The sequence below is a fragment of the Denticeps clupeoides genome, unplaced genomic scaffold (genome assembly GCF_900700375.1).
Source record: "Denticeps clupeoides unplaced genomic scaffold, fDenClu1.1, whole genome shotgun sequence".
Lineage (NCBI taxonomy): Eukaryota > Metazoa > Chordata > Actinopteri > Clupeiformes > Denticipitidae > Denticeps > Denticeps clupeoides.
The window spans coordinates 53,571-69,433 of NW_021629747.1; the positions used below are offsets into that span (position 1 = coordinate 53,571).

Consider the following 15,863-nt stretch of genomic DNA (forward strand, 5'->3'; position numbering starts at 1 on the left):
TTGATGTCCCCACTGAGACGTGGTAAACTGACCTCATGTGTCAAGCAGAGGACATGAAAAAAGCTCATTAGCTAAAAAGGGTAATGAAAGCTAAACATGTTTTCCATTAGCTCATTATTTGAAAAACATGTTTACAGTATTGCATCATTTAGAGGCCTTAGGTCCAACATTTAGTGAATGACTGACTCTGTTGCATTGGTTAATGATCTTACAGCTAGTGAAATGATGCAAACCATCTGGCCTTAGTGGACAAAGCTCTGTTTGATAGGTCATACAGCTAATCAAACCTGAGCCACAAGTTGGCAGGGATGAATAACAAGTGGGTTACGGGCACAAAATACAAAATAAAAAGTTCTCAGAAGATTCTCAGTTGTGCCTGGGTCGGCAGACTCTGAGGGCCTTGGCAAAAAAAATTCTTGTAGAATCAGTGCTTTGAATCATTACCTAGTTTTAGGACTCATCCTTTTTTATTAAAATACATTTACATTTACAGCTTTTAGCAGACCCCTATCCAGAATGACTTATGGTAGGGACACTCCCTGTTTTCTCAGAGAAAGTGGGGTTTGAACCAGTGAGGGACTGATTCATATCTGTTATGGTGAGATTTTCCAAATGTTCAGGTACTTGTTTGAAACCCCTTACCCAGTGGCACATTCCCTGTGCCAAAAGCATAATCCATCCACCGGTGGTGTAGTAGTGCGGGGGCAGTGGTGGCCTAGCGGTTAAGGAAGTGGCCCTGTAATCAGAAGGTTGTAGGTTTGAATCCCGATTCACTGAGTAAAGCACCGTCCCCACACACTTCTCCACAGGCGCCTGTCATGGCTGCCAACTGCTCACCAAGGGTGATGGTTAGAAAGAGAGGACACATGTCATTGTGGGCTGTGCTGCAGTCTATCACAATGACAATTATTTCACATTTTGATGGGTGTTTTCTTCTTGAAATTCAGATTCTCCACAAATACCAATAAAAAGCTTTTTTTTTGTACTTTTGAAAGATCCATGAAACATCACCCAAAAATAAATCTTAAACATAAAAACAGAATGGTAAAATGAAGCTTTCTTGCACTTCTCAGTACTAGTATTTTAATGTATTCTCACTTTAAACTTGAGCAATAAATCACTTACTACCCCGTGAGACAGCCTGCGTAGTTTAGGCTTGTACAAACACACCCATGTGCCTTAATTTGCATATTTGCCTCAATGGATATTAAAATTTCTTTTTTTGTGAATTTTGATGAGGCCTCTAAAGGATGCCCATCCTGTCGGGAAAGATATAAAAGCTGAGCCAACATCAGAGCTCATAATTCAGAATGTAAGGAATGAATGTCAGGTAATATCTTCTCAGTGGGTGGGTTCCTTAAATACACACAGACTTTTTTTGCTGAAATCATGTTGGTCATTTTCTGAAATAATTTTGTATTTTCTAGTTCATTCTGTAGCACAGAAATGGAGAATGGATCACATATGTCATACCTGACTCTTGATGGATTTGTCGAATTAAATAAGTACAGATATTTATATTTTGTCATAACATTTGTGCTGTACAGTTTCATCATTTGCTGTAATGCAGTCACTGTTTCGATCATCTACATCCACAGGAGTTTGCACGAACCAATGTACATTTTCATCGCATGCTTGTGTTTTAATGCCCTTTGGGGAACTACTGCTTTCTATCCCAAGTTTCTGGTAGATTTACTTTCGGAAAAGCAGCTCATTTCTTATCCGGCGTGTAAATTACAGTCCTTCTTGGTTTACACATTTGCTGTATCAGAGTTTACGCTGTTGACTGCTATGGCTTATGACAGGTATGTGTCCATTTGTAAACCCCTGCAATATGTGACCATTGTGAACATGCACACTGTAGGAAAGCTGCTGCTTTGCTCCTGGTCTGTACCTTCAGTTTGCAATTTTATTGGTGTCATGCTGTCAAATAGTGTTTCGTTGTGCAAATTAACCCTTAACAGACTGTACTGTGATAATTACTCAGTTGTCAAACTGGGCTGTACAAACACCAATGCCAATACCATATTTGGCTTGCTTGTTTTAGCCTTAATGGTTGGTCCTGCAGTGATGTTTGTAATATTCTCTTATGTTCAGATTGTTCTAGTTGTCATTAAAAGTTCTCCTGAACTGAGAAGAAAAGCAATTCAGACGTGCCTGCCGCATGTGTTGGTTTTCATGATTTACACAATTAACTGCACTTTTGAGATGGTGCAAACTAGACTGGACTCAGAAGTACCCCACCTTTATCGCATGTTCCTGTCTATTCAAGGTGTAGTAATTCCTCCTCTACTCAACCCGATAATATACGGCTTGAAACTGCAAGAGTTGAGTACTAGGCTTAAGAAACTGATTTGTCCACATAAGGAAATGCACTAGAGGAACCACTGAGAGCAAGGCAAAATGGCATCAAAATATGTTCATGATGTGATCCACATAGCATGTCAAAAATCTGAAGCAACATGTATCAAATTAATTATATTAAATCAGTGCATGAATATCTGAAATATTTTCTTTCTTTCTTTACTTTTCATTTGTACTGCTTCTAAGGTATCATGAAAATATCTTCAGCAGCATCATCGATACCCCACATTATACGGTATGGGGGGGTAATGAAATGCAGTGAACAGCTCTAACTTGCATGCTACATCAGTTTCCCAAATGCCTTCTACCTGAAAATATGTGAAATACGTGAATGTCTGAATATCAATGCGCAAAACTCAGGACCTTTTCAGGAAGGTCTCAATGGTCAATCATTATACTGTCCACTGAAATGTAGATGGTCTGAATGTGGATGTCTACATTATTTGACTGTAACTTTATTGAATATTGACTTAAACGTAATGTATGTACATTCACTTCTGTTACAACAATTCTAAAAAAGTATTATAATTGTTGGGTTTTGACTGGAGTTTATGGGGATTGTAAGCAAAGGAAGGGTAGTTCATTAATGGTTTAGTAGTTCGGGCCATCAGTTTTATTGTAATACACAGATAAAATTAACATCATTATAGGCACCTCTACTTTACACATAAAGAGTAATATAATGTAGAGAATCAGAATTAGAATATCTTTATTGTCATTGTAATAAGTACAACGAAAGAAAGCGATATATATTCTTATTCTAACATATGTTTTTAGCTGTTGAAAGGGCATTTAAAGTAAAAGTGACATAATAAAGTAAAAGTGACATCATTTTTGTGCATTTAATCATGTACTGATGATTTCAACACATATCAGAATGGAAAGGGGATCATTTTTTGTTTCATCAAATTTAAATTCTAAAAGTGCAAGAACTGAAAAGTCAGTTAGCAGCACAGCAGTCAATTTTTACCAAGCTGATAGGATAGCCACATTCTTGCTACAGGTGCACTGTTTAATGGCTTTAAAAACAGAACAGATCATGAATGGATGTGCAGTTATCTTGGGACACATTACACACCAATACGAGGGATTGGCAGAGGGCATTGACACATGTGAGTGTTTCTTTGCTGTTTTGATGAATCTGTTAAATGTGGCAAAGCTTTGTGTGTTCATCCAAATGGTTTTTGGATATTTAAGTGCCAAAGAAGAGCTGTTGAACATTTTACAATTAAAAGGAAACAACAGAGGTGAAGACTCTCCACACTTTCCATCGCAGCGGATGGTGCTCCACCAATGGTTGGCTAGTAGTGCCGCTTGAGTTGAACAGAGTTGCTGCCTGAAATAAAAAACCCTGAAACTTTCCAATACGAATATGCACAGCTAGGGAACAACCTTTTGTATCTAGCTTTTCTGAGAGATCTTAATGAACTTCTCAGTGATCTTAATATAGAGCTGCAGGGCAAGGATTGGCAGATAATCAACATGGTCAGTTCTGTGCATGCATTTAAAAGCGACTACAACTGCTGTCTGGTGGGATGTTGTGACCTGTGGAACTTTCCACACATGCAGGAAGAACACCACACATCAGGGCAAACACTGGCACATTATGGGGAACATCAGAATCTTGTTGAACATCTTGTTGCATCCATCAATATCAATATCCCACTTGGATAGCTCTGTTAAGAATCAGATTATCACACAGCAAAATGACATTGAGATGAAATCCAGGGCACCTGGCATGAATGGAGACTTCTGGAACCTACTGCTTGAACAAACATATCCTAACCTTAGAAAGTGAGCCTTAAACTTGATTGCAAGTCAAAGCACAGATCCACAATAACAGATGAGCACCTGCCATTATAAAGTAAAGAGATATAGGGTGGTAGTAGGGTGGTAGTAGTCTAGTGGGTAACAGACTCGCCTATGAACCAGAAGACCCAGGTTCAAATCCCTCTTACTACCATTGTGTCCCTGAGCAAGACACTTAACCCTAAGTTGCTCCAGGGAGACTGTCGCTGTAACTACTGATTGTAAGTCGCTCTGGATAAGGGTGTCTGATAAATGCTGTAATTAATTAAACCACTCTGATAAATGCTGATAAACGCTCATGTAGATTCCTTCTCTACAATATCAGACGAATCTGCCCTTGTCTGTCAACCCAGGCCACCCAACTACTGGTTCAGTCCTTAGTAATCTCTAGACTGGATTACTGTAACTCCCTTCTAGCTGGTCTACCACTATGTACCATCCGACCTCTACAACTACTACAAAATGCAGCAGCATGACTAATCTTCAACCTTCCCAAATTCTCCCACACCGCCCCTCTGCTACGTTCCCTCCACTGGCTCCCAGTAGCTGATGCTGGCCTACAAAGCCAAACATGGAGTAGCACCATCCTACCTCACAGCCCTTATTACACCTCGCACTGCACCTCGTTTACTCCGAGCCTCCAGTACTGCTCGCCTGGTCCCTCCATCTCTGAAGGTATGAGGAAGACATTCATCTAGACTCTTCTCCGTCTTGGCCCTTTGGTGGTGGAATGAACTTCCCCTCGAGGTCAGAACAGCTCAGTCACTGAGCACCTTCAAACGACAGCTCAAGACCTTCCACTTTAAAGAATATTTCGATTAAATTGTAATTTTCTTGTTGTCGAACTTTGTGTACAGAATCTACAACAGAGTGAATAAAATAGATGTATTCATAGTTGGGGTCCTAGTGAACCGGAATTGATCTCTTCATCGATGGTAACTTAAGCACGTTGTAAGTCGCTCTGGTTAAGGGCGTCTGCCAAATGCCGTAAATGTAAATGTAAATGTATTTAGACAGAGTGGTTTAATTAATCTTACCAGAGTACGCAGGAGATATTGTGAATGGGCACATGCAGACCCAGCTAATGCTGGGGAGATGCAGCAGGTAAGGAACGTGGGGAGGGGATTGTGAATGAGCGCGTTCCAGAGCACGGGCCCATTCAGGCTGTTGATCCATGGTGGGAGAGATGCACAGGGCTCTGGGACATCCTTGGCTTGGTTGTAGAAGAAGATGGCAGGCTGAAGAATAGTCAAGTGGAGGCACGTGTGTCGGAGTCAGAATAGTCAGGGATGAAGCAATCTGTTGGCAACATGAGAACCAAGACAGATTCCGGTGAGGGCAATCCAAAGAGAAGAGTCAGGGGCAATCAGTCGGTATGAGTTTTTTTCTGTCCTGGTACACTTACTACAACAAGGAAAAACAATAATGAGCTTGTGAGATGGCTGCTGGAGCTTTAAACCTGGCGCCTGCTTCCCTTTGGTCCCCTGTTGGTCCAGCGGTGGGGTGGCAGAGGTGACAGAGGTGAGATGAGCAGTGGACCCCAACCAACCATAAAGTTATTGTTCAGTGCTCTCAAATGCTCTTAATATTCAATGCTCTTGAATATTTGATTTATCAGTGGTTTACAAAAAAACACACCCGCTTGAAGTCTGATCTTGTGGTGGCTGTTATTATATTGTCTTAATTAAATTGATAAATTATGATAATGTTATTCTTTTGAAAGGAGCTTGGCAGTAGTCATTGTTTAGTACTGCTATATAAGGTAAATGCTGCCAAATTACAAAATTTCAAAATTGTTATCAGTTACGAATTTTCATTCATAGTAATCAGAAAGTAATCACATGCAATTAGTTACATTACTTTTATATAGTAATGGAAAAAATTACACTACTATTACATTTTAAATACGGTAACTTGTAGTTTCCAACGTAATCTTCTCAACACTGCTAGTGTGTGACGGCCAGCCCAGGGAGAGTGTTGTGCTGCAGCGAGGTGAGCCATGGTGGATTGTCGAACCCCGTAATCAAAGAGATTGCTGCCATCCGTAAAGGTGCTTAAAGGAGAGAGTGAGGCTGACGATGAGGAAGAAGGCAGTGCTGTGCTGGGGTAAGCTGGTGGAAAAGGGAAGGGGGAGACCAGATGTTCCCCAGCAGGACAGCAGCGCAGAAATAGTGCCCCGGCACTCTGCAAAGAGTGTCCACTACTCTTTCCGGCAGCCAATGATACCAGCTCTCCATACACACCTGGTATTCCAGCGGAGTCGTCACTGTCCGCCACCCACTCCTACACATTGTGTCAGTGTGTCGCCCCACACTTTCCTTCTTTTCTCCCACCAGGTGGCGAAGCCACAGCCACACAGGGCCCCAAGGAGGAGGTCCCTGACAGGGCTCGACCACCAGGTAGCCGTTAAGGAGGATGGACCAGGTGTGGGCCTAGGTGAAGCCCCCTGGATGTATGGCGTTTCATATCCCATTGTTTTCACAATTTGGCCAATCACTTTGTAATATTTCTTCATCTTAGCCTTTTGGAGAATTACGTTTGTCTCATTATCTCCATCTCTCTCTGTTTCTGCTGCTAGACCAACCACTGCTTGTTAAAAAATAATAAATTAATAATGATTGAATAAGGCACTGAACGAATCAAACCAACTGACAGCACAATTGCAAGAAACTGTATTTCAGCTGTAAAATTAATCTGCTCTTACTGCAGATACATTTTAATTTTATATCATTGCATGATGCAGATTACTGTAGTGTAATATAATGTCATTTTAATGTAATTTTTTTTAACTATAATGCTGAAAAATTGTAGCTCTTTGTCTGACTTAGAGCCACCAAATTAGGCCCGGTTTGCAGAATACTTAATATCAGCATACATTTCTAGCCTCAAAAACAAATTCAAAACTTGACAACAGCGGCTGGGTCAAGTGTGGACATGAATCGGGTTGAAGTCAAGGAATTACAGTTCGAAGGAAGTTATCAGTTATTACAACACAATGTCATGGGGCAAAATTAGAAAATAAAAAAACAAAAATATATCTGTCTATCTAGGGGCAGGAGCACCACCTGGGATTTATCTTTGCATACGCTTGATCCCAATCCTCCAAGCATAGTAGGATTATATAAATGGCCTTGTGAGCCTCCCTGCCAAAATGACATGTGCTGTACTGCACTGAGTAAGACCTCTTCAGCTTGCATGTGTATATTAGATATTATAGCTGTGTTTGCTTAAACTACTATTTTTTTAATGCTGTATTCTTGGCTTTCTTAACAGCTTTGTCATTGAGCAACATGCAGATTGGGCCTGTATGAGAGATTTCAGTGTTTACAGATCCGGTCCAAAATGGTGAATTCATCTTCTGATGTTCTTTTTACCCTTTCTGGATTTAATGAGACAATGCAATACAGGCACCTCGTTTTTTCAGTGTGCCTGGTTTGCTATTTCCTCATTGTGTTTATTAACATTACCCTGGTACTGACGGTTATCTTAGAGAAAAGTCTCCACGAGCCGATGTACATTTTCCTTTGCAACTTATGCATTAATGGTGTCTACAGCACCACAGGCTTCTATCCAAAGTTCTTGGCAGATTTGTTGTCTGGTCTGTATACAATCTCATACTCTGGGTGTCTTCTTCAAATAATGGTCATTTACTCTTCAGTTCAGTGTGATTACATTATTTTAACAGCCATGGCTTATGACAGGTATGTGGCTATATGTAGACCGTTGGAGTATCACACCATAATGACGAGTCAGAAAGCTGCCAAATTGTTGCTTGTGTGTTGGATTGTTCCACTTTGCAGTATATCCATTATTGTTATAATAAGCTCAACATTAATTTTATGCGGATTCCACATTGACAAGCTCTATTGCGAGAACTGGTCTATTGTAAAGCTGTCCTGTTTTCCATCCACTGTTACGAATGTTATGGGATACACTTTGATGCTTGCATATTTTTCCTGCTTTCTTTATATTTTGTATACATACTTCAGATTAATCAGAACATGTTGGAGGTCAAATGGTGACAAAAGTAAGTTCATGCAGACGTGTGTTCCACATGTCCTTGTTTTATGCAATGTCACAATCGCCCTGTTGTTTGACCTGTTGTACACCCGATACGGATCACGGAATTTGCCACAGAACCTGAAGAATTTCATGGCAATAGAGTTCCTGGTCATTCCTCCACTGATAAATCCTCTCATATATGGACTCCAGCTGACTAAAGTAAGAAATGTGGTGTTGAAGGTGTTTTATAAAAATTATGGAATAGCAAAAAGCTGAAGACTTCCATGACTATTCTGCGTGAACCAAGAACTGCAATATTTTGACTGATTTTTTTAAAGCCATCTACATAAATGGTTAAAAAGTGATACAACCCCATAATCCCATGAATGCAATATATGCACTAGATGTCTAAAATATGTCAAAACATTGGACTGCTGTTTCAATTGTTTAAATGCTGTACATGTGGTGTTTATTAATTCTTGCAAATGATTTGCCATTGTACACAAGTACGGAATAACTGTATTTCAACATTGTGCATCTCAAAAGAGCAAAAATATGGAAATAAAAGAAAGGTGTAGTAGAATATGTTTTGTTTGTCCTGTTCTTTAGTGACGGACCTAAGTGAAGCCAAATTTCTCAGTCGTTGTTCAGCTCCAAATAAGGAATTACTCTATATTCAAAACACTTGGAGGTTGTACTATACTTCAGTTCACTTCACTTCACCTATTTTCACTTGTCTGGAGTGAATGGTAACATAATGCAGGGACACTATACATTTATCAATTAAGAATTTATATGCACAGTCCAGCATTGTTAATTTAATAAATATTGATTTATCAAAGCAGCTTCAGAATTTTGTTATGTTTATTGAACAACGTGTGTGTAGGGAAATATTCTCCTATCCTGTTGTTTGCTGTTTTCAATATTTTCTCCATCTGTACACTTGATTTTTTTTTCAAAATTAAATTACTGGCATATTCACATTTACATTTGCACAGGGTTTTAAAAAGATTTCAATGTGACTCCAAAATTCACAGGGTGTAAAAAAAAAACTTCTAAGAGTTTGCCACAATCAAACTGGGATTTGATTGTGTTTTATCTGTTAATCTTGGATTATCTTTAATTTCATCTGTTGAAAATCACTTGTAGGTTAACTGACATATTTTACAGATGTCCTGATATTTATGTAAATTAAGTGAACAAATGAATTTGTTGTTTTATTTTTAATGGTAAAATTAAATGTGAACAGGCTGTTACTAGTAGTTATGTAAATAGTGATAACTGATTGATATAATTTACTGAAGATCACCTAACCTCAGAAGAATATAAGAAAAGAATATAAGAAATATGATCACAAATTTTGCATGCAAATTTAAAAAATGTCCTGCATGTAGTGTCCTGGGACACCTAAAACCTGTCAGTGGACTAAGCGGCAAGGCCTATCATTTTATTCACCACTCTACTTAAATTGCATGGCCACATATTGCATTAAAACCACCAGGGCTACACTGACCCCCTTCCTCTCCAGTAGGAGCAGTGTGGATGTGTGGAGAGCACAATACAAAATGAAGAGCCACCGTGTGGATATATTCCACATTGCAACAACTCCAATTCCAGTCTCTAATTAGCAAGCAGACTACCCATCATTGTATTTGGTCGGCCCCTAAAGAATGGCAGCTTGACAAATCTCAGATGGCTCCGAGACAGATATAAATATGAAGAAGGATTTGCATCCTTCTTGAACATTTTCTCGCACAGGAGAAAATCAACCAACAAAGCGAGATGAACTGAATGCATGAAGTGTCATCGAAGAAAGAACATTTTCTTTTAGCTTTGAAGATGATATTTGAAATGAGCTGATGCTCCTTTTTTATTTGAAACAGGACACTCATGAGCTCCATCTGAAAGGCTGGACGGGATGAATTATTCCAGCTCCTTTGGGTTTGTGCTGCATGGGCTGAATGAAACATTTGCCTCCAAACATATACTCTTTGCCTTTGTATTCTCCTTTTACATGTTCACCATTCTTGTGAATTTAATTGTAATTGTGATCATTTTTTTGGACAAAGCGCTCCACGAACCCATGTACATGTTTATATGTAATCTCTGTGTTAATGGAATATATGGTGCAAGCTGTTTCTACACAAAGTTCCTTGCTGACATGTGGTCTGAACTAAATGTTGTCTCGTATGCAGAGTGTCTGGCACAAATATTTGTCATTTACAGTTACACATTTGCAGAGTTGACAAGTTTATCAGTAATGGCCCATGACCGTTATGTTGCTATTTGCAAACCCCTGAATTACCGCTCCTTCATGACGCCTTGGAAGGTGGGGAAACTAATTTTACTCACTTGGCTCTTTCCTGTTCTGGAGACCACTATTGGACTAATACTGACACTCAGGCTTCCCATGTGTGGCAAAGACATCGAAAGGCTTTACTGTTCCAACTGGGCTGTGGTCAAGCTTTCCTGTGTAGACACAACAGTAAACAATCTGTATGGATACATTCTGATGTTCTACCATGTTTCTCAGGCCACACTGATCATCATTTCCTACTTCCACATCATCAGGGAAGTGGTGAAGTCTGAGGCGCAGCGAAACAAGTTCATGCAAACGTGCGTGCCCCATTTAATTTCCTTGATTAACTTCACTGCATCCGTGATGTTTGACAGTCTGTACGCCCGGCACGGCGCCAGGCAGAGTCTGCTGGTTCTGCAGAACATTCTCTCGGTGGAATTTCTGGTTGTTCCTCCCCTTCTAAACCCTGTCATCTATGGGATGGCTTTAAGTCAGATTCGAAGCAAAATACTGAAATTGTGCAGGTACAAAATAAAACGTCTAAAATGAAATCATGTTTTATGCAGAACAGCAATAATATACATTTTTAAAAGCATTTTTTAAAACATATTATTACATAATTTATTACATATAATATATTTGTTTAAATGCATGTTGTTGACATTGAAAATGTATCTAAATGCATTTAATGCATAAATATTTTCCATGTGAATCTATACTCCTGCTCAACTAGCACACTGGAAATTGTTTGAAAATAAATCATCATGAGCAAGCAGGGGAAGGAACATCCCTAAACAATCAATGATTAAATTGCATTTTAATTCATGTAACAATGTTGTATGAATCAAATCTGGGTATTATTAAAATGTCGGTTTTATTTCTGCAATGTAGTACTACAACTCAAAGTGCCTCCAAAGGCTTTAATAAATAATAAGGATTAATTCTGCCAATAATGGTGGCATCTAGTTATTTTCTGGATTTTGGTTTGTCATCTGCCGTCCAGGCAGCCTCATACCAGTCAGCAAAACCATAGTTAATCCTCATTTCAAACTTCTGACAATGTAGTGATTGTGACTTTTGACTGTCAACCATAAAATGGTTATTTCTGTATTTCAATCTCCGTATTTTAGATGAGTTGAAACTTTTGAACCGCAAATCTTATTCTCATAAGTGGTGTGATCACAGTAAAATGAGCTGTTATAAAAATTTCCATTTCGTTTCCAGTGAACTAATACGAGATGAACATTTAATCAGGAAAAAGGGTACCTTAATTGGTTAATATTTGTATTAAATGGGAGGACTGAGCTAGATCACAGCAACACTAGAAACTACACCCTGGAATTCTGTGCATGTTCCATGCAGGAACCTTCTCAGCTCTAGAATCTGCCCTTAGTTTGCCCATAGCTGGAAGGTTGCAGTCCTGAGGTGATGGAACAATTCAGTTTATGCACAGTTGCACAGTTTAATACTGGAAAATCCATCAAAATCTTTTTTTTTTGTCTTGGTTAATCAATATGAGTTGAGAAATCAGTTAATGACACAACTGATAAAATCTCACAGTGGTCCCACAGTGAGCAACATGTTATATATAATGCAACTTATAGCTGTTGCTGTCATGATCCGGTCTGGAGGGGGTAACTCCGGGTCTGGAATCCGGATTGTTTTCCTGATTGTGTTCATCTGTATATGATTGTATAAAGCTTCCCAGTTCGTATCTGTTTGCGGTCTGGTCATTGTTTCGTGATGTCATTTCCATCCATCATTCCTACTGCCTAGTCATGTCCAACCAGCGTGACAGTTGATTGCTGATATTCATTTCTATGTTATTCTTTCTAGCCAGAGACTATCAAATACATAAAAATGTTGTCAGTCAGTGAAAGGTTTTGGGGCCAATTCAGATGACATCTTTTGCATGTGCATTTACATTATTTTTTAATAGAGACACGCGGCTATAGTGTGTGTGCTGCTTCTGAAAAACGAGTGCTGCCAGATAAAAATATGAAAACAAGCACAGTACCATGTCACAGAACAATTGAGAGAACCAAAGAGATTTGCTCGGAATAATATCCTGTCACTATCCTGTCACTGGATGAAGGGAGTTTTCTTTAAAAAAATGATCATCTTTAAAAAACAGATCATCTTCCTATCACCCTGTCTGAGCTTTTTCCCCCACATTGGTCTATGTCATAGTTTGTAGGCAGCTCTAATAATCATTTCATAGAATGAAAATGTGTATAATGTATTGTTCAATAGAAATAAATTTATAAACAGTTAAGTAACTCGTTTTTATGAATGGCTTGCAAGTTTTTCTAGCTTTCAACAGACCAGTTCATAGACAAAATGTGAATGTTCAAAATGCAAACAGAGTTGTAATTTTGATTATTTCACCACTGCTTCCTACAGAAGTTCTCTGATGAATGCAATAGTTGGCCTCATCACAAATGCGGATGACAAGGACTACATAGAACTGAACATGGACTTTGTGGACTGGTGCCATCAGAACTACCTCCAGATCTGTGTGCACTGTGTGCTGTGCTGCTGTGTATCACGTGTGACAATCACTTCACTTTCATCAACACTTGAAAGACCAAGGAGCTGGTGTTAGACTTCCACAGGCACAAACATCTTCCACTACAACCAATAAACATCCAGGGTATGGACATTGAGGCTGTGGAGAGCTAAAGGTACCTTGGTGCTCATCTAAACAATAAACTGGACTGGACTAACAACTCTGATGCCCTGTACAGGAAAGGGCAGAGCAGGCTGTACCTGCTGCAGAGGTTCAGGTCTTTTGGGCCCACTCTTGAAGACCTTTTATGACTCTGTGGTGGCTTCAGCCATCTTTTATGAGGTGGTCTGCTGGGAAGGTAGCATCTCTGCTGGGGATAAAAAGAGACTGAACAGGCCATTTCAGAGGGCCAGCTCTGGTCTAGGATGCCCTCTTGACCCAGTGGAGGTGGTGAGGGACAGAAGAATGGTGGCTATCTCCCACCCCATTTGACTCTTTGCACAATATCTCTGCTCTTTTTTTTCTTTGCCATTGTTTTATATATATATATATATATATATATATATATATATATATATACACACACACACACACACACACACACACACACACACACACACACACATTGACTTTAACTAATTTGCACACCCTCACCCTACCTGTTACACATATTTTACACACATAATTTGGTTATGTCTGCAATATTTGTATATTGGTTTCCATTGTATACTTGCAACATTTGCAATACTGTGGTCTGTAGCAGTCGCTAAAAGCATTTCACTGCATATCATATCGCGTATGACAAAGTCCAAAAAAAAAACTAAGTCGAACTATGTATGTGACAAATGACAGGACTGAGCAGCTCCTTCAGTATCAGGCTGCGGCACCCACGATGTGGGACGGAGATTCAGAAGGTCTTTTCCTGCCAACCGCTGTCAGGCTCTACAACAGCTGACCACACACACATCCAGTACACCATCTCCACTTCTCTCAAGTGCAATAAGTGTATATCTACCCACTCTGTACATATGTAAAATCTTACAAATATATATTTTTAATGTATGTACCAACATATTTTTTTTTTTACAACTCAACTTTTATTTATGCTATTCTAGGGTTATTTATTTGCTTATACGTACAGTGAACTTTCATATTATACAGTCGACATAGTGTCTGTGCTATTGTCTTTTGCTGCTCTTATCTTGTCCTGTCCACTTCCTGCCGTGACAATGTAAATTTCCCACTTGTGGGACTAATAAAGGATCATCTTAATTTATCTTACATCTTATCTTTTCATAGTATTTTTTCACATTAAATTCATTGATTTGATTACATCTTGATTTAAAAGATTACCGTTTACCTGCTGCCTTGTTTCTGAAGTTCCAGGATAGGCCGCAGCACTTGTGACCCAACTGAAGATTCAGGGGTTATAAATTGTTCTTTAAATATAGACGTTCATTAGAATATAGATGCTTAAGAGATGAGAAACACAAACAGCGTTTTACGCAGATGTTCTCAAAACAATGTTGCATTTGGAATAGTAATGTAGGTTCGATATTTTAAAATAAAACATCAGGCCATATTTTTCAAATTCTATATTCTCTGTGGGATAATTGCTCAGTCACTGGGAGGGGAACTACCTTGATAAATCTCCCAGGGCTTCTACGTGATTCAGAAGAACGCTTATAAATGGCAGAGCTGCTGAAGCAGAGATGCAGAAGATAGACAATGGCACCATGCCCTGTAAGATGATGAAAGAACTTCATGCATCTTGAGGGGTTTTTTTTGGCTTTTCTTGTTTTTTTTTTCTTGGCTTGAGCATTTGTTTTAATTATTATTGAAGAACATCTTACTTCCAATGTTGAACACTACTGAGAATTTTTTCTTTGTTCTTAATGGACTGAATGACACAGCAACAAACAAACAGCTCTACTTCAGCTTTTCTCTCATGCTTTACGTTTTCACCATCTTTGTGAATTTAGGTCTGACTGCTGTCATTCTTCTGGACAAGGTGTTGCACGAGCCGATGTATATCTTTGTGTGTAGTCTCTTCATCAACGGAATATATGGCGCTACAAGCTTCTACCCTAAACTCCTCGCCGATCTGTTGTCTGACGTTCATGTTATTTCACATGTTGGTTGTTTCTTACAAATACTTACAAACTACAGTTATGCGTTTTGTGAATTCACCACCCTGGCAATGATGGCTTACGATCGATATGTTGCCATTTGTAAGCCGCTACAGTACCATTCCATCATGACTCTGAAGAAGGTGAAAAGACTGATTTTGTTCTCATGGATCTTCTCCCACATAGAAACAACTATCGGTGTAGTTCTGACCGCCAGGCTTCCGCTTTGTGGTCGAGACATTGACAAGATTTACTGTGCTAACTGGGCTGTTGTCAAACTCTCCTGCGTGGACACCACTATTAACAACTTGTACGGCTACGTCTTGATAGTGTATCATGTTTCACAATCAATCATGGTCATCATTTCATACGTGCACATCATCAAAGCGTGCATGAGATCTCAGACAGAGCGAAGGAAGTTCATCCAGACGTGCCTTCCGCATTTGGTCACCCTAATTAATTTTACCATTTCGTTGGTTTTTGATGTCTTGTACGCCCGCTATGGCTCCAAACAGATTCCACAGGCTTTCCGCAACATCCTGGCTGTTGAGTTTCTCGTTGTGCCTCCTCTGCTGAATCCTATTATTTATGGAATAAATTTAGGACCAATTCGCAATAGAATTCTGAGAATGTTCAGGTTTAAAACTAATGCTCTTAAATGAAGGGAAAAATTAAGGGAAGGCCTAAATTTGTATTATTGTATACTGTTGTCCCCATGTCCTTGTAAGTTTGTTAATTATTTTCATCTCAA

The 15,863-nt window shown here is 39.2% G+C and overlaps 4 protein-coding genes across 4 annotated transcripts; all 4 read left to right on the forward strand.

The window, feature by feature from the left end:
• The first annotated feature begins 1,446 nt into the window (after positions 1-1,446).
• LOC114773242 (olfactory receptor 6N2-like) lies at positions 1,447-2,450 on the forward strand. Its single transcript, XM_028965762.1, has one exon. It carries the CDS (start codon positions 1,447-1,449, stop codon positions 2,377-2,379), a length of 933 nt encoding a protein of 310 aa, XP_028821595.1. The 3' UTR covers positions 2,380-2,450.
• A 5,059-nt stretch (positions 2,451-7,509) lies between these two features.
• On the forward strand, positions 7,510-8,542 carry LOC114773243 (olfactory receptor 11H6-like). The gene has a single exon (XM_028965764.1). It carries the CDS (start codon positions 7,516-7,518, stop codon positions 8,449-8,451), a length of 936 nt encoding a protein of 311 aa, XP_028821597.1. The 5' UTR covers positions 7,510-7,515; the 3' UTR covers positions 8,452-8,542.
• A 1,551-nt stretch (positions 8,543-10,093) lies between these two features.
• LOC114773235 (olfactory receptor 2G3-like) lies at positions 10,094-11,023 on the forward strand. Its single transcript, XM_028965745.1, has one exon. The coding sequence runs from the start codon at positions 10,094-10,096 to the stop codon at positions 11,021-11,023; it is 930 nt and encodes a 309-aa protein (XP_028821578.1).
• A 3,818-nt stretch (positions 11,024-14,841) lies between these two features.
• LOC114773240 (olfactory receptor 8I2-like) lies at positions 14,842-15,863 on the forward strand. The gene has a single exon (XM_028965759.1). It carries the CDS (start codon positions 14,842-14,844, stop codon positions 15,772-15,774), a length of 933 nt encoding a protein of 310 aa, XP_028821592.1. The 3' UTR covers positions 15,775-15,863.

Bases quoted from the DNA above. Each gene is read 5' to 3' on its own strand.
- LOC114773235 (XM_028965745.1), top strand. From the start codon at position 10,094: ATGAATTATTCCAGCTCCTTTGGGTTTGTGCTGCATGGGCTGAATGAA.
- LOC114773240 (XM_028965759.1), top strand. From the start codon at position 14,842: ATGTTGAACACTACTGAGAATTTTTTCTTTGTTCTTAATGGACTGAAT.
- LOC114773242 (XM_028965762.1), top strand. From the start codon at position 1,447: ATGGAGAATGGATCACATATGTCATACCTGACTCTTGATGGATTTGTC.
- LOC114773243 (XM_028965764.1), top strand. From the start codon at position 7,516: ATGGTGAATTCATCTTCTGATGTTCTTTTTACCCTTTCTGGATTTAAT.